Raw genomic sequence first — 21,502 nt, forward strand, 5'->3', positions numbered from 1 at the left:
GTGATGATACGGATACTGAGTACGAGGGATCCCGCAGAGCTACAGTGCTTGTCGTACGAAACTTTTCTAAGAAAAAAATAATGTTATCTCTGTTTTCAGAAGGGGAAGGCTAAGGGGGATGATAAAATCATATACGGCTTGCATGAGCTGAATACTTCACAATTTCAAAAATCCTGGGAGTAGAGACCCTTACAGAAACAGAAAAAAAAGCAAATTCAAGGCAAAGAAAAGGAATTCCTGCTTTGTACAGTGGAAAGAAAATCAAAGGAATCTCTCCCCAACAGGAAATTCTGCGTGAAAAGTCAAGGGATCTTAAAAGTTTTGAGAAATGAAGGCATATACTCATTTTTACAAGACCTACCATGTTCTAGGCATTGAGAAGAAAGATTAACAGAATCACTTATGCTAAGTGAGCTCTTTCTGAAGCCGATGTCGGGTTTGCAGGGCTCCCTGATGAATGGGGACAGACATCTCCCCAGTCACCGCCGTGAGTGGTGGGCACGGTCACAGAAGGGCGTCTGGGGTCTGTGGAGCCCGGAGCCACGCACTGGCTCTCCCCGTGCGATGGTGGAGGCCGTAAGCTGAGCTGCACGCCGTCATGACAGGTGGGAAGGGGGACGTTTCTAAATATGGTCTGTTTATGAAACAAGGACCTTGGTGTGGCTGCTGTGGGCATGCATGTGTGTATGTACATGCGTGTGTATGCATACATGCACGTGTGCACGTGCGTGCACGTGACTGCAAACGAGTGTGCATGTATAAGTAAATGTGTGAGTGTGCCCATGTGTGTCTGCATGTGTGTTCACATGTATTAACTGTGCAAATGTGAGTGTGCACAGGTGTACATGTGTGTGTATGACGAGGTGTGCATGAGCAGGCACATACGTGAGTACATGCACGCACACATGCCCGAGTCTGTGAGTGTGTGCACATGTGCGTGTACTTGTGTGAACAACCACATGCATGTCAGTTGTGCACACATGCATACACACATGAACATGCTTGCACCTGTGTATGAGCACGTGTGTGCCTGTGTGTGTATACATGTATGTGTGAGTGACCTGCATGCATGTATCTGCATGTGTGCACACAAGTGTGAATGCATGTGTATAGGTGTGAGCACACAGGTGCACATGTATGTGTGTTGAGTGTGCATGCGTGTTTGTGCAGACATGTAAGCATGAGTTCATAGGAGTGTGTGCATGAGTGTGAGTGTGCATGCACATGTGTGTGAGTGTGTGCTTGCTGGGGCGTGTGATCTGGACAGGAGGCGGCCCGTGTGCCCTGGTCCCCATTTGCTGCATGGGAGGAGTCTGTGGGAAGTCAAAGCTGATCAGCCACAGTCAGCCCCCACTTCTCCCAGACCCGAGGGAAGCTTCCAGGCAGGAAGCCATTACCCCCAACACCGGCGGCAGCTCTGACCGTCCATCTCTGCTGTCTAAATCCAGATCTGCCTTCAGAACTGTGAGCGTGGCTGGGCAGGGGCCCTGCGTCAGAGGCACGACCTAGCGTAAGTCCAAGAGTGAAATGTGGTCGGCCAGCCTCGCTGCTGGGATGAGCCTGCAGCAGCAGCGGCACTTCCAGGAGCAGTGGTGGGAGGCTTGCCGGTGCGCAACGGCTCAGACCGGCGAGGGACAAAGCCGCGGTTGTGGGCGGAATGACGCTCTCTCAGCTGGACGCTTGAGCTGAACAGGAAGAGGCCTGCGGCAGTTGCTCTGTTCATCCCCACAACCTGGCGACGTAAGAGCAGTAACTGCTCCGACTTTAAAGACAGGGCAACTGAGGCAGGTGGGCCTGAGGAATCCCTGCATGTTAAACCAAACTGCGGTGTCTGGGAACAGGAGACATTTTCAATGGACTTTCACAAACACAGACACACGCACAAGAAAAGGAGAAATTCTGCAGGGACACACGCACCACAGATACACAGGACAGGAACACAGAGGAAAGAGGAGACGTCAGCATCGAATGAGGAAACGTGAGGAGGGACCCCGCGGGTTCGCCCCAGGGCCCCGCATCACCAGGCCAGCCCTTGAGGAAGGGCCCGGGGCTGCACCCCCAGACTTGCAGAAATGCGTGGGAAATGCCATGTCGATCTTCTGCCGTCTGCCCTTGACGAAAGCTCCTGAGCACGGGCAGTGGTCGGGCAGCTATCACATGCCCGAGAGTGGAGGCTGAGTGTGCAGGGTGCTAGCCGTCTTTCCCTACCAGCGACAGGACCGACAGGCGCGGGACAGGTTGCTTCTTGCCCCTCAGCTCAGGGGTGGGCCGCACACTGACCCTCCCCGCCCGTCTCCTCTCTGGGAAGTGGGCGTCCTGCAGGCTTTGCAACGCCGCCCTCCGTCCTGGCTGCGACACCTATGGCTGTGACCCTGTAGGCAAGTCACTTACCCCCGAGCCTCAGTTTCCCCATTGGCAACTTGGATGACAACTGCCCCTAGGCTTACAATCGGGTTATAACGAGCACATGCAGGAGAGCCAGGGACACGGCAATGTCCACAAGCCTGCTTCTCATCGTTACTTCTGCGTCACGCCGCCACAGCACAGACACGGCCAGCCACTCCTCCGTGCCCTCTATGTGTCGGGGTGGGGGGGTTTCCCTCTGCTTCAGTGGCCACCTCTCTCTGTTTCTTCGTGCTTCGCTCTGTGAGTTGGCTGCCTACACTCCGCGCACTCGTATTGATTCTAATACTTAAGCTTCTCTGACAATGTTTTCCGTTGGCTCTTCAGTTCACTTCAGTCTGATAATGGCAAGGGTACGAGCTGACATGATGCTGTGCATTCCTTCACTGCCACGGAAGACAGCGGAACCCTTCGCACACGTGCACTCACACGGCTGTTCACAGAGCACTCCCCCCCCCCCGTCACCCGTGCACCCACTTATCCGACATTTATCGAGCACTTGCTATGTGCCAGGCACTGTGCTAGGCGCTGGGTGATGAAGAGGCGGAGGGGCAGCCGGGCCTGCACAGACACGCGGTGCGGGGGGCAGCGCCAGAATGGCTTCCGGGGTGGGGTCAACGTGTGAACTGCGGGGAGCGGTGGACAGGGCAGGAAGGACATTCTTGCAGAGGAAAGGCGTGGTTGCTAGGAACAGAAAGGGCCACGGGGCGGGGCGAGTAAAGGGGTCGGGGCTTCTGGGGGTGAGGCGGAGGCAGGAGGGGTGGTGCCTCGGACCAGTAGAGGACCTGCTACTGCAGGTCTGCTCTGCTCAGATAAAGCCAGAAGAGGACACTCCCGCCCTCGTCCCAGGCTGGCGTGGGCAGCCAGAAGGAAGCCTGTGGCAGGTGGCAGGTGAGAAGGCCAGAGGGTGCACGAGCACCTGGAATGTGGAGTCAGCCTCTTTAACTTGCGGACCTCGCACATCTTCTCTGGAGACGTGACTTTGGAGCCAGAGGGAGTGGCGTCGGAACCCTGGCCTCCCACAGACTAGCGCTACGGCCCCAGCAAGCCCGTCGGCCGCAGCACGTTACTTGCCTATTTGAGCCCCATCTTGGTCCTCACCGAGGTGGGGCTGATTACACATCATGGGGGGACACAAGGGTTCCCTGCAATCATATGGGGGCACCCAGCATAGTGCCTGGCATATAGAATTAGGACACAGAGAGGTGACAGAGCAGTTGTATGAATAATCCAAAAAAGGGAGATAAAATAAAAATTCATGCGTACTTGTCTTTGCAGTATATTTTGGTACTTACATCTGACCTTGGGTATGGCTGATGCTCTGGGAATTCAGAATCCTAAACAAAACAATGAAGCCACAGTGTGGAGACCTGGTTCAGAGGACCTAGTCAAGCGGGCAGTTGCCCCAGCCTGCTCTCCCATGTCCCCAGGATGCCCAAGACATGGAGCCCCCTTACGCCATCACTAAGCACACATGGCTCTCAGGCAGAGCTCTGCTCACCCTCCTCCCTGGCCATGAAGCCTTCTGATTTTAGAACTTCCGGCTGGACACAAGAGTGGACCATGCTTGCACAGGACTTAGCAAGGACCGTGCCTCGCCATGCCACCACGATCTCAGAGGGAGAGTGACCGCGGCAAGATATCGTCCGTGTGAGGCGCATCTCGTGCTGTCCCGGGGCTGGGAAGTGGGCTGGACGGTGGCCCCTGTGTCTTACCACAGTGCCTCCCATGCCCTGGGAGGGGCGCTCTGGACGCAGAGAGGAACCGCCCCAAGCTGCACCCTGCTCAGGCGCCAGGTCTGTTCTCGGGGAGAAGTCTGGGGCCTCCATGTGTGGGTCAGCCCTCGGTGGTCTGAAACCACCGGCCCGGCTCTGCCACCACAACTACACACCCAGAGTGCCCTGCGGCCGCTGAAGGAGTACCTGAGTGGCTGTGAGCACGCTCAGTTTTGCCCCAAAGAGGCCTTTTTAACCTTTACCGCTGTATTCCCAAGGCCCTTCTGCCCCACTCTGCTGTTGGGGCACAAGACTAAAAGGCTTTCGAAAAATGGGGTTTCAACAACAACATCAATAACAATAAACCATCCTTCTATAGCATCAAAATAAGCTGTATCCACACTCCATAAGCAGCAGGCAGCGCCTAGAAAGTGCCCTGGGTGGGGGTGTCTGCGTGGTAGGGGCAGGCGTGAGGCGGGGACCCAGATGTCCCAGGACAGTCCCCCGGCTGTTGACTTGCCGGCTGGCCGTGCAGCTGAGACCTCGCTCTTGCGTCTCCCGGCCCTTGGAGGCTAGGCTCCCTGCTAAGGACCCAGGGCCGCGAGGTCTCGGCACCTCAGTCTATGCTATCTGCGGAGCCACGGAGCAGGCGGCAGTGCCACGCGGCGCAGAGAGGCTACCTGGATCCCGATGGAGGAGCGCCGGCTCTTGAGGAAGTCCTCGGCCTTGGACACCAGGACGGCCTTGTCGCTGGTCCGCGTGGAGCTGCTCTGGCCTTCGGAGGTGAGGCGCTGGGCTGCGGCCGTCTCCAGGGCAAGGCTCATGGCCTTGTTGCTGTCCAGACTGTCCGTGGAGTTGTAGAGGCTGCGGCCGTCCTGGGGCCACGGGGACACCCGCTGGGCGCGGCTGTCCTGGTAGGCGTCCTGCGTGGACTCGGTGCTGCTCTGCGCCGTCACCGAGATCAGGGGCTTGGAGGTGGTGCGCGGGGGGACGGGCGGTGGCGTTTTCTTGTAATTCGCATAGGAGACAGCTGTAAGGAAAATCAGCGTGGGATCAGCAGAAACATCCTCCCCTCCCTGGGACCCTGCTCCACCCTTCACTCCCCATGACCCACGAGCCTTTTCCGAATGTGTGGCCTGAGAAGATAATGCAAACTCTGGGGGATCTCTGTGCTCAGAGATGGCCCACACAGATACACTTACAGTACTGGGAAATTATAACCCCCCCTCCTCCAATGCAGCAACAGTGGCCACACCGAGTAACTTCTGACACAGCAGGACCGACAGCAGGCGCGACATCATTGCACGCAGGGGAGCCTCACAGGACATGCTCATTTCGTCACACTGCGGTGAAAAGCAGGACCTACTCAACCATATGCAGGTGAAGGTGGAATATATTCATAAGGAAAAACCACGTATGAATAAAAGGTTAGATGCACAGAACTCTGTTCATCAGCTCATCATCGAGGGACAACAGGGTGGCTGTTCTCTCTTCTGCTTCTCTGCATGTTCCAAAAATGCTTATGTTGAGTAGGTATTATTTTTCTAATGGAAACATATAGAATGTGAGAAGACCGTTTGCTCCCTATACGGACATGCTTCCTGGGTCTAAAGCGTAGACGGTGGTTGAGAAGGGACCCTGGGTCTCCACACGCACACCGTCCAGACCTCCTTCACCTTCCACTTGCTCGTAGCCAGCCTCCCACCCTGCACCCACTCCCCGGCTGCAGTCAACACACTGAGGGACAAAACATGCCTCTGGACACAAAGTCCTATTAAGTGTCTCTTTAAAGGCCACCCCAAATTCATTAGACACATTTGCCAGGCTCAGGGTGTTACTTATTTTTCCACCGAGGTGAATGACTCCATTTCGACAGGAATGTGTTTTCCGTTAGCTAATGATTTTTCTTTATCTGGAACAGAAGAACTCACCCAAGTGCTTCTGAAACAGACGCCATCCCCATGACCCAGCGCCAACGCACCCACACGGCCCACAGGCGTGCGAGGGCTGCTGTGTGCACGACCACACGTACACAGCGCCTCTCCTGGGGAGGGCTCGGCCTCGTCTGGGAGGACAGACTGAGCGGGTTTCCCCCATGAATTTCAGAAGCTGTCCAGAATCAGGTCCTGCTGCGGCCCATGGGAGCACGTCCTTTCCGCTCTTCTGTTCCCTGGGGATTTCAGTGCGCTTAACTATTTCCTGCAATCACCCCCAATGACTGTGTAGTCTGTGTGAATGGGTTCTCTTTATAAATAAAACCTCAAATGTCATTCCGAATAAAAATTGGCAAGTGACAAAACAAAATGAGTTTGTCCTGTCAGGATGATCTGAGTTTGAAGGCATAAAAGTTGCACATGAAAATTTACGCCATGGACACATTTTTAAAAGAATGCATTGGAAAGACTCACGAGTGTGGAAAACAGACGGAGGACAGTTACTGGAAGTGCAGGCTTCAAACTGCACGAGAGGAACATCGGAAATCACCTTTTATACTTTAAGGATTTGTCCTCCTAATGTTGATCAACCTCTAGAGGAAAATTACTGAACATGGACTATATTCGAGGCATTCTTCTAGGAGATTCAGAGATTCAGAGATGTGTATAGTACGGTTCCCAAGCTCAGACACCTACCAACCTTTTAAGTGTCTGTGTTAGGCTTCCCGGGCAGAGGCTGCTGGGCTCCCGCAGCAAAGGCTCGCTGGCCTTCTCTCCTCTGCGGGGCACCGCTCTCCTCCCCAGGATCTCCCCCTCATCTTGTGTCCTGGGCACCATACTCCAACCACATCGCTTCTGCCTGGATCCCTGTCTTTGCCAGAGTGGCTGGACATCCTCGTCCTTGAGCAGTCCTGCCCTTGCTGTCACAGCGGCTGAACTAGTTGGGTTGGAGTAAGAAGGCCTTTGTCTCCATCTGATTTTGGGGAATCACAAATGTGCTCACCTGTGCACCTTGCAGAGCTTGGATCTCTTTGCCTCTGAGACACTCACTCCTGCCACCTGCACTCACCTGCACTCACCTGTTCTTCTCTCTGGCTCCCACACCTTTCCTTGCACTGAATTTCGGAAGCCACCCGACCCCTTGCTCTGCTGGACTCTACCTCCTTCCCTACTCATCACCCGCCTCTTAAGCCCAGCCTCAGGGACCCTGCTAAGCTCGGTTCCGGATCTGTAGGGATCCACAGGAAGGTCTTAATGGGACTCACCGCACATCAGGTGGGTGTCCGTTCAGTATGGAATGGAACACTGTGGCACTGCTGCTGGAAAAATCTGCGGAAGTGTGCCCACAGGCCCACAGTGTGCTCTGCCCAACATCAGAGCTGCGAGGAGGCCCCTTCCTCCCGCACCCCGGCTCTGGCCTGGCCCACAGCAGGGCTCCCACTTTGACCTGGTGTTTAGAGCCCTGCCACCCCACAGTCATCGTGCCTTATAACTGATATCCAGCTCTGCCTTCAGGGAGGGACAGTGGCCTCGGCCGAATCTTGTGTGCAGGTGCTTGCCTGCCTTGGCGGGTCATCCCCCCACTAGCTGGTCCTCTCTTCAGAGGCTCCTGCAACAGTTGGTCAGGGGCAGATCCCTGGGTACAGGCACCGTCCCCACCTCCCCCACTTGTACCATCCCCACCTTGCTCACCTGTACCGCATTCACGCCCCCACCCCCCTGCACACTTTGCCTGCTGTCCCTCACTGCTCTAGGGGCCTCCAAGGACTGAATTCAAAGGCCCATTTTCAAGTCCCCAAGCTTGTGACTATATTAAACCCCATTTCTTTCTTGAAAATTGTTTCTCCTACCTCTACTGTTGGATGACTTCATTTTATTTCTCCAAAATCTGTGACACAGCCCCTTCCTATACCTTCAAATCTGCCAGTGAATTATTCCCACTTGTCCTGACCACCCACACTCTCTCTGGAGTGGCAGCTCCTGATGCGTGGACGTGTCACTTCCCCTCTGCAGCCCAGCTCTCAGGCTCCGAACTCAGCTCTCTCTACGGCCCTTCTCGTGCAAGGCCGCCCGTTGGGGCCATCTTGCAGATGGGATAGGATCTTCCTGGGTCCCAAGCCAATCCTGTCCGAGCTCAATCGATGACGTCGATGAATGGTGTCTGGTCTGTTCCCCTGCTTTGCTCCTGCCGTGCCAAGTTCCGAGTGCCCTGTCGTTCCTCTTCTTGGCTGTGGCTGGCCTCATTTGTCACCATCCTCTCCAGCCTATCACTCCTCTGGCCCACCCACACCCAGCTGCCACACGGACGCTCCCACAGACACACTGTGGAGCCCCCACATGGTGCCCCCTCAAGCCCTTGCCTCCTTCCCTTCATCTCCTCAAGTGTCTGATCGGAGAGGTCTTCCTTATGTCTGCCCTGACTCTCAGGCCCAGGAAATGTCCCCTTCCTCCATCCGGCCCCGTGCCATCATCCATGGCAACATTTCTTTGGGGAAAGTGGTATTTACCAGACTCTGTTCTCTTTCATACTGGGGAGATGTGTGTTCCCTCAATGCCCAGTGCAGGGCTTGGCACGCCTCTAGGGCTGGATGAGCTTATGGAAAAATCCCGCAGCTTTATGACATGGCCAAGGTTCCATGGGGACTCTACCCCAATCACCAGGGGCCACGCAATTTCACAACAGGGGAACTGCTGGAAAAAAGTAAAATGCAAACCACAGAAAACCCACGTTCTTCAAAAAGCTTATTTTTGGCCACGGAAGAAATATACCAATAGGTTTGTGCTTCTCAAATAGTAACATAAAATAAAATAACTGATGCCATCTGTAAGCTTAATTTAAACACACTGTACAGGTGCACAAAGGGGAAACATTGCTGGGCTCTGATAGGAGTAAGACTCCAGGGTACAGCGAGTTTTGGTTGGAAATCATTTTGAACATCTGGAAAGAGTTAAGCCGTGAGATGCAGAATCTCTAGAACTTTTTCGGAGACTGGAAGTATCCAGAGTTGGCACGGTGCTTTGGCTTTTCCTATTCTCCAACTGTGTTTGACTCCGCTGACTCAGGAGGAGAAATGAGGGTCAGGAGCCTCAGGAGAGAAGCCTCGCCTGAAACCCGGTGCGCTGGGGACGAGGACGGCGCATCACACGACCGCAGAGACCAGAGGGAGAAGCAGGAAGTTCAAGCATCGCGGGCAGACGTGAGGAAGAAGGAGAGCAGGCAAGCCTCCGCCTGCCCAAGAAGCACGGAGTCTGAGGTCAATCAGTGGGCAGCATCTGGGAGAAGGGCTCCAAAAAGGAGCCCCGGGCCAGGGTTTCAGCACAAGTGGAAAGGGACAGAGGTCTGAGTGGGCAGCACAACAAAGCAGAAGTCGATGCACCAGCACTCAGGGCAGGAGCCTGCTCCCAGAGGAAGCGGAGTCAGGAGCAGCTGGACCGGCAGTTTCATCAGCTGCCTCCACTGGGCTAAGTCATCTTCTAACTGAGGCCGCTGTTGGCCTGCAGCTCAGATCGGACTCCATCAGGGCTACTGAGAGCCCAGGCTCATGGAGAAAGCCTGTGGGGAGCCCAGCGATGAGGTCCGAGCAGCTGATGCTTGCTCTGAGCTCTGACACCTCACAGCTCGCTCTGGAGGCCAGCGAGACTCCCCGAGAAAGTATGCCGTCCTGCATTAGCGAGAGCACTCCACCCCGACACCCAGCCGGACCTGGACCAGGGGCATTAACGGACCCAGGCAGGGCTGCAGAGAGGGCCCGGCTTGTCTGTGGGTCTGAGTGGAACTGAGGGGCAGCAGAAACATGCAGGAGGCAGGAGTCAAGCCCTGTTCTCATTCCCATCTGTCATTCGTGTGTTCGGTGACAGCCGCCTGGCAGCGCTCCACATGGACCCCAGCTGCGCCGTGAGCAAGGAGCCCCCGCCCTGGGGATTCTGATTCGGGGACTCTCAGACCCTCACATTAGATACGTCCGTGGGTTAGCCAGTGGTGCTCAGCTGGGGTGATCTTGTCTTCTGACTCTCTCAGGGGGCCCTTGGCAGGGTCTGGAGGACATTCTTGCTGCTGTCACAACCGGAGGGGGAGGGTGCCCCTGGCATCTGGTAGGAAAAGACCAGAGGAGCTGCCAAACCCCGTCCAGTACACAGCCCCCCCCCCCCCATGAGGAGCTACCCAGCTCAGAAGGTCATAGCGCTGAGGCTGGAAACTCAGGTCCGGCGAATCACTTCATCCCTCTGGGTGGGACTCCTTGGCTCCTCTGTGAGACGAAGGGACACGTATGTGGGTAGATCATTCCGTAACAACTTGTCATTTCCTCCTGTTTGGTTGTCGGCTTTGACGATTCCCTCTTCTTCCTAATGAGCACGAGGCTTACTGTCCAGACTGTATTTGTCTCTCCTTGACAGGGGTGGCCCACTGAAAAACTTGCTTCTTACTCAGCTCTTCTTAATTCTACTTCGCGATCAGTTCCTTGATACAGGCTGATGTATCAGCGTACTAAGTGTGACACAGACACACGAATAAGGGGATTGACCAGATAAGGACACAACGAAACCTCGCTGAGGGAGGACTTCACACAGCCGCGCGGAGGCTAACCCGCTGGGCATCGTTCCTTTCCTGCAAGGACAGTCTCATCTCTGATGAGCATCTTCGGACGCTGGCGAGCCTGTAGCAGGGAAGCACGGCGGCCCGGCACCCTCCGCGTGGCACGCACACCGCACGCGTAGCTCCGTGTCAGAGAAACACTGCTTGTGAAGAGACGCCACGTCTTAGCAGTGGCAGGGGGACAATGAAGGGCAGCCAAGAAATACGGGAACAGAGATTAAGAAGTCACATCTGCCTTAACACGGTCGTATTGCTCTTCGCCCTGTGGAGATGAGTCGAAAGGTGCTCACGAAAATACCAAACTGGCCGCGTCCTCTCGCTGTGTCCAGTCAGCAGGGAAGGACGGCGTGTATGTCCTCAAGGACCGGGACACCTCAAGGGCAGGCCGAGCAGACAGATCTTCCTGGACTCCCATTCCAGCTGGGTCACTCCTTCACCGTCCGCAGACATTTCCCCTCACCCCCGTGCACAACGGTAAATCTCCTGAGTGTATTCAGTACAACCAAACTTCCCGAACGGGTATCTTGCACATACAAACAAAATTGCAGAGTGTTAAAATTTATCTCCATGATCACAGGAAATCTAGTATCCCATCTTCCAGTGCATTTGCTACAGGGTGATGATATGAATTCTTAAATTGACTTCTTTGTAAAAATGCAGCAGGACAACATACTTTCCTGAGAAATTGATTAAAACTGGGCAATTCTCAGCATGCATCAAGGACAACTGACTTCCCTCAAGCCGAGAGGGTGCAGGGGAGGGACTTTGTCCAGGGAGGCGAGGGAGAGTTGATACCGTCTTCATGCTGCGTCCGCGTGCCAGGCAGACTGTTTAATAATCACTGAAGTGGAAGCGTGGTTTGATGCCATCAGCATGGTTTGTCCAGAGCAGAAAATGGGGAGCCAGTTTCTGGGTGGCTCAGAGAAGCCGCTGATCAGCCTCGGTAGAAGATACAGTCAGAGCTTGTCTGGAAGAGCGATGTTCTTCTGCAGGTCAGTGAAGCCCCAATACCGAAGTGTTTATCCGGGCTGCTCCGGTCTCCTACTAAACACTGTAGGAAGTATGTCCAAATAGATGCCTTTCCTATTGCTTAAAGAAATTAACTGCCTGTAACGTAATCATTAATTTCCCCTGCCAAACCATGGAGGAAATTTCGTAACAACAGTCAACTGGAGGCATTGTTGTAACTGCCGTAATGAGGGACACCCCAAAAGCTGCCCCTGAAGGGGCTGCAGAGACCTTGCATTTCTTCCACGTGCCTCATCTTTGTTGCCATCATACTGTAAGATTCGCTGGTTCCAGTAAACATTCATCTTGAGCCTAAGACACTGGCTCCATCCAATTGCTCATAATCAAATTGAAGTGAAGGGCGGGAGGACCAAAGTCTGCATCCGAGCCTCACAAAAGCCCGGGAGAGAAGGACCCAGGGGTGAACGGGAGGCTGTCCGAGGAGACAGGCTCGGGCTGAGTCTTGGAGACCAGACAGAGCAGGCGATGTGGGGGAGGACGCAGCTGGTCCGTTACTCCGCGTGGACTCACTGTGGTCGATACGGGACACAGCGCCCCGTGGAAGGGGATTCGGAATCAGTGGGTCAGGAATTACCGAGAAAATTGGGCTCCTTTAGAAGATACTCTAAGGTTGACTAATTCTCCCCTAGTGGTCTGGAGGCTCTCATTCAGGGGATAAATTGACCGATTATAATAGTTTTCTAGGGATACCGTCTTGTTTCCTTTTAAGTGTCAGAGTTTTCTTCACATTATTTACTTTCTGGGGAAAATACCAAATGGACATTCTACTGCTCTTTCTTCCCCCAAATGGGGAAAAAAATGTGCTTTAATGTTCATACCCATGCTCTGATACACTTTAGCAGCTCAATATCTTGACGCATGAATACAGTGCACCTTCCAGGACACGGATGCTCCTGGTTGGATAGCCTAAACGCACTGTGGCTGAAAATTTCTAGAAAAGGGAAATTCTCTGCATTTCCATTCTGGTTCTGCTAGAGTTGAACGGACTCTTCCTTGCTTCTGACCTAAAATGAGGTAACTGGGATATTGGACAAATTCTCTCAGCCTCAGTCTGCTCACCTATAAAAGGGACATACTCGAGATATCTCTTTGTCTCTTGTCACGGGGATGGGAGATAAAGCCCAGAAAGGGACGGGCAGAGGCAAGCGCTCAGTAAGGGCGGCCACTACGGTGTTGGCCACGTAAAACCACCCCTGCGTCTGTCCTCAGCAGAAGTAACACATGCTCCCGGCAACCGCGGACTGGGCGGCGCCCCTCACCGGGACCCAGTCACGACATGCATGTTTATGAGGTCTGTCTACGGTTCTCTCCGACTGCGTGCGCACACATAGCCACCACTGGGTGGCACAGGGTCTGCGGCAGCCCCACGCGGAACACTTCACACTTTATTCCCTACCTAAGCTGCAGACAATCTTGCCGGGTACATGGCATGTGTATTTCCATTTCCCAGATGAGAAGACAGGTTTAAATGGGTTTAAACATCTTCCTAAGGTCAGCCAGGACGAGGTGGCATGACTGGGACATCAGCCCCTCTCCAGTTGTTGGTTATAATGATTCTCTCCGTCTTTCCCTGACCCTGTACTGAGCTCAGTCTGATTTCTCATGGTTGGATCTGATTTTATTCCTCCTTGCCCATTGCAAAGGTAAGTGAGAGAACCATTTATCATTTCAGCAAGATTTCCTCTTAATGTGATCAGCTTCAAGTTTTCTAAAAAATAAAAATAAAAAATGAAATACATCTGGCAGGAGAAACTGTAGAATGTACTCCCACTCCATGATGTGAACTGTTTGAAGGGCTGTTAGCTGATGGGGTTGAGACCGAGTAAGAGGAAATTAATTGCAATTCTCTCTCAATTCCTTACATGATAGAAAACAGTGAAACCATTTTTGGGGAAAAGGCCTTCTAATATTTGCTTACTCATCTAATGAGATATTTCCTTGGTTCACAGGAAGTTCAGAAGGGACCCGGAGAATATCTGAGCACCCACATTTCTGCTTTACAGACTATGGAATCAGAGGGACAGGAAGGACAGCAAGTGACTTCTTCCCTCTAGCCAATCAGCCCTCTGGCAGACCACCCAAGTTTTACATCCTAAATAGTAAAACTTCGCACGGGAAATTTTTCTCTTCTCTGTTTTAGCTGAATAACAGTGTTGTTTAAGACCCGCCCCCTCTCAGCACTGGCCAGCCATCTGGAGAGAGGGAGAGGACGCTGTCGCTCTGTTAGCACATGATTTGTGGTCCTGCGGCAGGGACAGCAGGTGCCGCTGCCGGCTGAGAGACCCAGACACGGCCAGCTCACGTCAGAAGTGTTCTCTTGGTGCTTGAACGCGAATGGAAAAAAGCCCTTGAACAAATATGATAAAGATGTCTATTTATACAAAGTTTTCTTGGAAATAGCTAACAGTTGATGACCACTTACTAAGTGCGAACACTGTATTATTTTGGACATGGATCACTGCATCTGATCTTCCGGAAATCCTAGGACGTAGAAGCCGGTTGGCAGTGTCCTCAGTCTCACAGTGCACAGAACACTTGGGATCCCTGCAGCCTCGCGGCTGGCGTTTGCGTGATCAGCCAGTGTCATGGCGTCTACCGTGCTGTGGGACCTGCTCAAGGGGAGTGCCCCCTGGGGTGGCCGTCCAGGGCATTAGGTTCCTCGAGACAGCCGGGATGGCTAGCTAAGGCCCCAGGGAAAGTTCTGGTGGAATGTTGGAGGATTTCCCACCCTTGGGATCTGAGCAACCCACATTTCCACTGAGGGAGACACATGCACGGGGAGGCGGGGGGGGGGGGGGAACGACACATTTTTAAGCCCCTGAAAATACTTATCACTTGTCCATGTGTTTCCCTTTGCAATGGTCCCACCATAAATCCAACATACAGATTTAATAGAAATAAATGATACTTACTGTTTTAAGAATAAGAAATACTATGTAAGTTATAGAAACAGATTTAGAAATACACATAAAAACTTCTAGGCACCCAGATACCAGACTTATTCTCACATGTTAGTGTAAGAGTCAAGACGGGATTTGTATTTTAAGGCATGGGAAAGGCACTTAATATACATGTTGAACATACCGACTGTCTCTTAGAGGGGTCCTATGTCCATATGATATGGTCCTCCGTGGGCTTTTGAATGGGACATTTATAGCAGAACAATAAATCACATTCACATTCCTGGTTAACTGAATGCTTTTGAATTTTATAATTTAAAAATTAAGTATCAGCTGTCAGCCTTCAGTAAATCAAAACTGCAGTACATAAACTATTTAAGGTAAATAAAATAATATTGAGACAGAATTTTTGAAAAACTGATGCAAATCAGTGTTTTCACTCATTCATCAGTCTGGTCTTGTGACAAATATTTGTTGGTAGCTATGATCTTGTGGGGTAGAATTGTGTATTCCTAAATGGCTCGTTACAGTTAGAAGCTTGGAACTATAGTTAAGAGAGAATTTAAAATGATCATTTGATCATGTTAATTTGCTGTCAAGAACTAAAATAAACAATTAAAGAAATCATTTAACATATTCATGAAAAATATTCAATTAATCAGCTGGATAGTTTGGAGATAATAATTGTCTTAATTCTGTGTATGGAATACACAATTAGAATATACTCACCAGAGCTAATACTTATTAATTACAGGCATTGTTATGTCATTTTCTATATGCATATCAAGCAAACCGTAAATACAACTGGAAATTGAAAATTTAATTTAGCAATATAATGCTACTGAATTCCCTGCCAACAGAGAAAGGTTTCTAAACAATCACATAAGGTTTATTTAAATATAAGCGATCAAATAAAAATTTTGAAATAAAAATGAAATGATTATTTAACTTAATATCTTAAGGTGTCTGAAGACCGTTTTATTTTTTTTAAATTGAGTTCAGGGATGAACTTTTGGTTTTAAAAGCCCATCATGCATTTATTTTACTGTGTGTAAAACACGATGGAAATCGCTGGTGGCTTCCTAATTACAGGGAGAGAGACACCTGTGCCTTCTAATCCAATTACCACCTTAGTTTGGGTTTTGCTTGTGTCCCAGAGATCAGAGCAGTTGGTGAAAGTCACCCCCAAATCCCTGGGGTTCAGGGAAGGAAGCCGCTCAGTAAAGGGCTTTCTTGAGTGTATTTGGTGCCAACATACGCCTTTGTGCCATTGAGAAAAGGTTAATTACATGATTTAAGATGGAAGGAGCCATGCATAGAATCCATTTTTGGAAGATTTCTGTAAAATTTGCATTGAATAAAAGTAGTGAGGCCTAAAGGAAACTGTCTCAGGTGGATTAGTTTTTCCTATCTAGAGGCGTATAAAAAGAGTACTTTCCCAGATACACGTGGGGTTGAGCTCATTTGGAAACCCTTTCAGAAGGGACTGCCCAGAGCCCTGGGTCTAAAGGGCTGTCAGCTGGAAACAGGCAGTGGCTGGGTGCTGACACCAGGCACTTCCTGGCCTCCCTCGACCGCATGAGAAAGGCTGCCGTGGTCAACCGCACAGCCACCAACCCCATTTAAATGACCTAACTTCTCAAATATCTCAATATCTAAACATTAACTAAAAATCAGCTCCTGCATAACACCAGCTGAGTTTCCAGGGTCTGACGGTCCTGCGCGGCTACTGGTCCCCGTGCGGACAGCGCGACTAGAGAGCGTCTGCCTCACTGGACGGCCCTGGGCTAGAACATTCCCGCCCTGCACCGTCATGGAGTACGTATGCACCCATCTGTTCCATAGACGACATAAAGCAAACCAAGCTGGTCATTGGGACTTGGCATTAGGTCTTCAGAGTGTTGGGTTAACAAATCTAGGAGGGAGAATCTGGAGGAACACACTTGATTTGAGATCCACTAGCTTGAATGAGATGAAACTAAGCGCTGGCCCATCTACGTTGTTCCACGGTGTGGAGTCATCTCAAATGCCAACACAGGGATACTTTAAATACATGCCTAGTGGTCCATCCACACCTGGCGGTCTGGACCCCGTTTCTGAATGCAATCCTTACAAGGCATTCACAAGCCCAAAAGGAAATTTAAAAATTAGCATTCCATCGTACAGAGCACAAATACGTAATCAAGGTGAAGTGTATTTCAAACGGCAAACATCACTATTTGAAAGTAAGAGCCACACTTAAACTCGCTGCCCTCTGTTAATTAGAGCTTCAAAGATAATAGCATAAAAGGAATTACAGTGAACAAGTCCGTGAGTGTCGAAATGAGAGCCTGGATGTTGGAGAAACCAAACTTCAAAGGCGAAAGAGTCCATATAAAAGATGAAAGCCATTTTGACACTGAAATTAATGTTAGTCTCAAAACATAAGTGTAAATCAAGCAGGACACAGAAGCCACATCCCACAGCCACGCACACAACGGTTTCCCTCAAGTTACAGAAACCGAAGTGGGCTATCCAAGTTCTGGGGCAGAGTGGATGGGTCGGCAGCAAAGACATCTATTTCGAATGTGTTAATTAGCAAGAAATTATAGTCTAACCGGTATTTAGCATCTTGGAGACGGTAAAATAAAGTGATGACAGCTGTTTCACTGCTCAAGACGCTTTCTGTCTTCGCTTTAAATATTTAAAACTCGCATTACATAATAAGAGCTTGAATTTTCCAAAGAAAACGTGTGTGTATTCAGTTTCACTTGGGACATTTAATGGTGAATGAAGTCTATATTAAAATCATACCAGAATTACATGTTTATTATCAAAATTTGGGGAGAGGGCGAAATTCTCAGACGGTGTTTTGTTTGGCGGTGAAATCATGGATTTTCACATAGATTTTCACACGTGGCACACAGGGAATGTGTGGCCAATGGTCTATGTGAGTTAATGTATCCGCAGACACGACTTTTTGTTCACGGAAAAGAAAATGATCTTCCACAAAAAAGTTAGTAAGTCAATATGGCAAATGCTAATTGCAAGGGTAAAAACGGTACCTACCTGCTGACTTATTTACCCTTCCCAATGCTCAGCGTCCAACGATCGCCTCCTAGACCCGCCTACTTCTCCGCATAGTTCGATAAGGAAGTTGCAAGGCCCCACCCCCATGGTAGGGATGGCACCGCCATGACCTCAAGCTGACTGACGGTTAATGGTCGTCGATCCTGACACCAGGGCCAAGCGTTGTGCCTGCTGTGAGTGGTCCGATGGCTGATGTCAGTTGTGCCATGAATCGGAGCTCCCTGGCCGGAGGCTTCTCTGCGAACCTCCCGAGCCCGCTGGAATCGATGAGCAGTAGCGGTGTCATGAGAAGAGCAGGAGCGATGCGTGTGGCCGGAGAGCTGGTGGTGCTCCGGGAGCTGAAGGGTAGTGGTGGGGTCTGTCCCGGCAGCACCAGCAGGAGCCGGGGGGGTGGGGGGCCTCTGCAGGAGGATCCCTGCTCCTGACAACCTCACAGACAAGAAACACGGACAATGCAAGCATGAGGTTGTCTGTGAGCTCCTGCTCTGTCCTAGTCAATGACACGTCTGCTCCAAATCCCCCACGGTACCCATGCTCTGGAGGACACCCCAGAGAAGGGCTTAGGGCAGCCCTCCATCCTGTGCAGGGCAGCGCATCCTCCATGGGCCCCTGGCGAAGGGCACATGGAGGACAAGTGCCTGATGAGTCATCTGGGATATGGCCTGGAGACAAGAACAAGCCAGGAGAATGCAATCGTGCCGAGGCGGGAAGTCACCGTGCTCTTCGGAAACTGCTCACAACACTCTGGTCTGCTGGCCAGCTCCCACTGCTGTGTTCTGACGATATCCTTCATTAAAGAAAATACTCTGACCCTGAGTTCTGGAGCTAGAGAAGCAGTGATGCCAGTTGCGTGGTGAACCCAGAGATGTTCTGCAAGGGACCCTGGGCAGGGTTGGTGCAGTGACAGGTGTGTCCTGATGTGTGCGCCTCACCTGTGCCATGCTAGGTATCCTGAACGTCACAGAAAAACCTGTTCTCCTGCCCCTGCCTCCCCGGTGCCTGTGCCTAGCCAGGGTGCGGGCGGCACACCAAACCAAACCAGTTATTAAAATATACGTTATGGGGGCACCTGGGCAGCTCAGTCAGTGAAGCATCTGCCTTCAGCTCAGGTCATGATCCCGGGACCGAGTCCTACATTGAGCTCCCTGCTCAGTGGGGAGTCTGCTTCTCCCTCTGCCTCTGCCGCTCCTCCTGCTTGTGCGCTCTGCCTCTCAAATAAATAAACATTAAAAAATATATATACATCGTGTTCTAAGGGGGATAGACATGATGGACTCAAGACAGACTCCAAGCACAACTTCATTAAAGTGTTTGAAAAGCACCACTGTGTGTCTAAAACCCAGCCCACATTTCTGCCTAAATGCAGCGTGTGGTCTAATATTCCATCAGCACTAGGTGAGTCCAATTATTAAAAACACCAAACAGAAGCAGCAACATCTCTAAATGCCACACCTGCCCGTTAATGAATGTAAAGCTAGAAACAAGACCAACTTAGTTCTCATAAGAAGAGGGGGAGCATTAGTAGGCATTTGGGGCTGGACGAAATGAGCCCCACCGGCGCTCCGGCCCCGTAGGGAGGGCATCTTTGGGGAGGAGCCGAGCTCCGCATCAGCCCCCTGGAAACGCCACGCCACACTAGCTTAGGAGCTAACCACGCAGGAAACACAAGCTCTCCCATAGCTAGTCAGGGATCTCTCCGTATTGTGCACCTCGCAGGGGAAGGCTATCCGCCGCGCCCCCCCCCCCCCCGCCCCGGGCTGTGCCCGTGTTCCCAGTGAATAGGGACAACAGAGCTACCTGCGGGGTCGCGGGAGGCCAGGACCGCAGGCGGGAGAGCTGTGACCTTGGCAGACCATTTTCAGGAGGAACCATGTGGCCCCTGCCACACGCAGTGGCTCCTGCTGCCTCCACCTTCTGGGGAAGTGTCCCAGCTGGGGTCTCCAAGTCTACACCCAGGGCTTCACTGCTCTGGGGAGGGGCTGGAGGCCTGACGGGTGGCCCAGGGAGCTGGGTGCTCCATTCCAGTCCTTGAGCCGGGCTGAAAGCTGCTGTTCTTACAGCACCAATGATTCTGTGCCCTCGTGACTTTTCTGGGACCACTGACGTGGCCGCACTTGTTTGTTCTGGCTTGAGAGCTGCCTGTGAAGACACGTCACGGGAGTGTAATGGGCTCCAGGAGTCTCGGCCGCACGCTCGTGTCCTGGGCTCCTCTGGTGCACCCTGGCTCTTCCGGAGAGAGATGTCGGGGAGGGAAGAGATGGGGTCAGAGTGTTTGCAGGGTCTGCTGACCTCCGTATCCCAGAACACAGACCTCGTGCTGAACGCCTGAGACACCGAACGGCTTTCCTTGTTAGCACTGGTCCCCAAAATACTCAACATGTGATCCCGAGATTATGCTGCGTGCAGACTGTCTGGCTCTGGATGCTGGAGACTCCCGGGTGAGTTCAGCTCTCCGCACTTGCCCCAGCATCTCAGGGACTCGGCTCCACGCTCTGTCCTCCAAACCCAAGAAATGCAGATGGGGACCCACCGAGTATCTCTTGAAAAGCACACAGTACCTGCTCCTTGAGTAGCCCCACATGCCAAAGAAATTCATCTTTTTTTAGTACCATTTGCCAGGTCTGTCTTTCAGAAATCCCCTCACAGAGACAATTAAATCCCGGTCTGCACGAAGGAACATGTGGGAACGAGCTCCTGTGTCCTCCCAGTTAAGATCAAGGACCTAAGCTCATGCTGCAAGTATTCAGAAGAGAACGCTGACCACTTTACAAACCATAGGACATTTTGTAAGAACGTTAATACTAATTTCGAGAAGGGATTAAACATTGACTAGCAAGTCTTGGTAGAGAAGTTTTGAACATGATTATTATTTATCGATCTGCACATGCGTCTGGAGCTCCTAAACCTATTTCGCGTTCTGCTCCCTCTCCTTGTATGAAGCAGCTCTCCGCTATTTTACAGGTGTTAGGCACGAAAGAGGTATTTGTGGATTGGATTCGGTTGATGGCATATGATTGATCCAAATGGACGCAAATGAATGACCGACCACAAACCAGTACACTGATAAGAAAACGCCCGGCTTCTATTACGGAAGGAGACAGTTTAAAGAACCAGAAGTGTGAGCTTGCAGGGTCACCTCCCGGGAGCTCAGCGGACCAGCGGTCGCCTCCACCAACGATGAGCTTTCTGTTGCTTCAGCTAATCAATCTTCTCCTTACGTATCCTACTTATACTCACGATAACATCTGATACGATCTGTCGTTTCACGCCTCCTTATCTCTTTCCTCCCTGGCATCCGAAAAATAACAAACAGATCAACAGAGGGATAAATACGACCCGTGATCAATCCACTGAGATTTTCCAGCCTTTCCTTTCATTTCTTATGTTCAAAAAATGCAGCATCTTAATGGCTGTGTTAGGGTGAAATAAAGCCCATCCAACGATATATTTTAAAGAGGAATGCTTTACACATATGAATAATACATGTTTTCTACATTCTGCATAACGATTTCCTTACCACGTGTTACTGCCACCTGTCTGTCATGTGAAAGTATCAGCAGACATACGAATCTCATAGTCCACGTCCCTAAACCACAAACCAGCTCACCGTGATTGAGTGTGTGTGTGTGTGTGTGTGTGTGTATGTGTGTGAGTGTGTGTGTATGTGTATCATTTTTGGTGTCTGAACAGTAGTTGAAAGATTAAGCTCCGAGTAATCAACCTCACTCAACCTTTTTCTCCAAACGCGGGACCATTTAATGGCCAAACTCACTCCCAGTAGCTTAATCCTGCTCCTGAAAATAAACAATCAATAGCAACTCACTGAAAGTCTGAGTTTTGAGTAGCTCTGGTATCTTC

The 21,502-nt window shown here is 51.4% G+C and overlaps 1 protein-coding gene across 1 annotated transcript in view; it reads right to left on the bottom strand.

The window, feature by feature from the left end:
* DLGAP2 (DLG associated protein 2) overlaps positions 1 to 21,502 on the bottom strand; it is a 114,875-nt gene that overhangs the window by 22,734 nt on the left and 70,639 nt on the right. The window contains exon 5 of the mRNA XM_087856483.1: positions 4,799 to 5,148. Within this exon, the coding sequence (XP_087712609.1) occupies positions 4,799 to 5,148 (350 nt within the window). The remainder of the gene's footprint in view (positions 1 to 4,798; positions 5,149 to 21,502) is intronic.

This window comes from Ursus americanus, chromosome 27, assembly GCF_024610735.1.
Source record: "Ursus americanus isolate L20-20 chromosome 27, mUrsAme1.1.p, whole genome shotgun sequence".
In the NCBI taxonomy this organism is placed as follows: Eukaryota; Metazoa; Chordata; class Mammalia; order Carnivora; family Ursidae; genus Ursus; species Ursus americanus.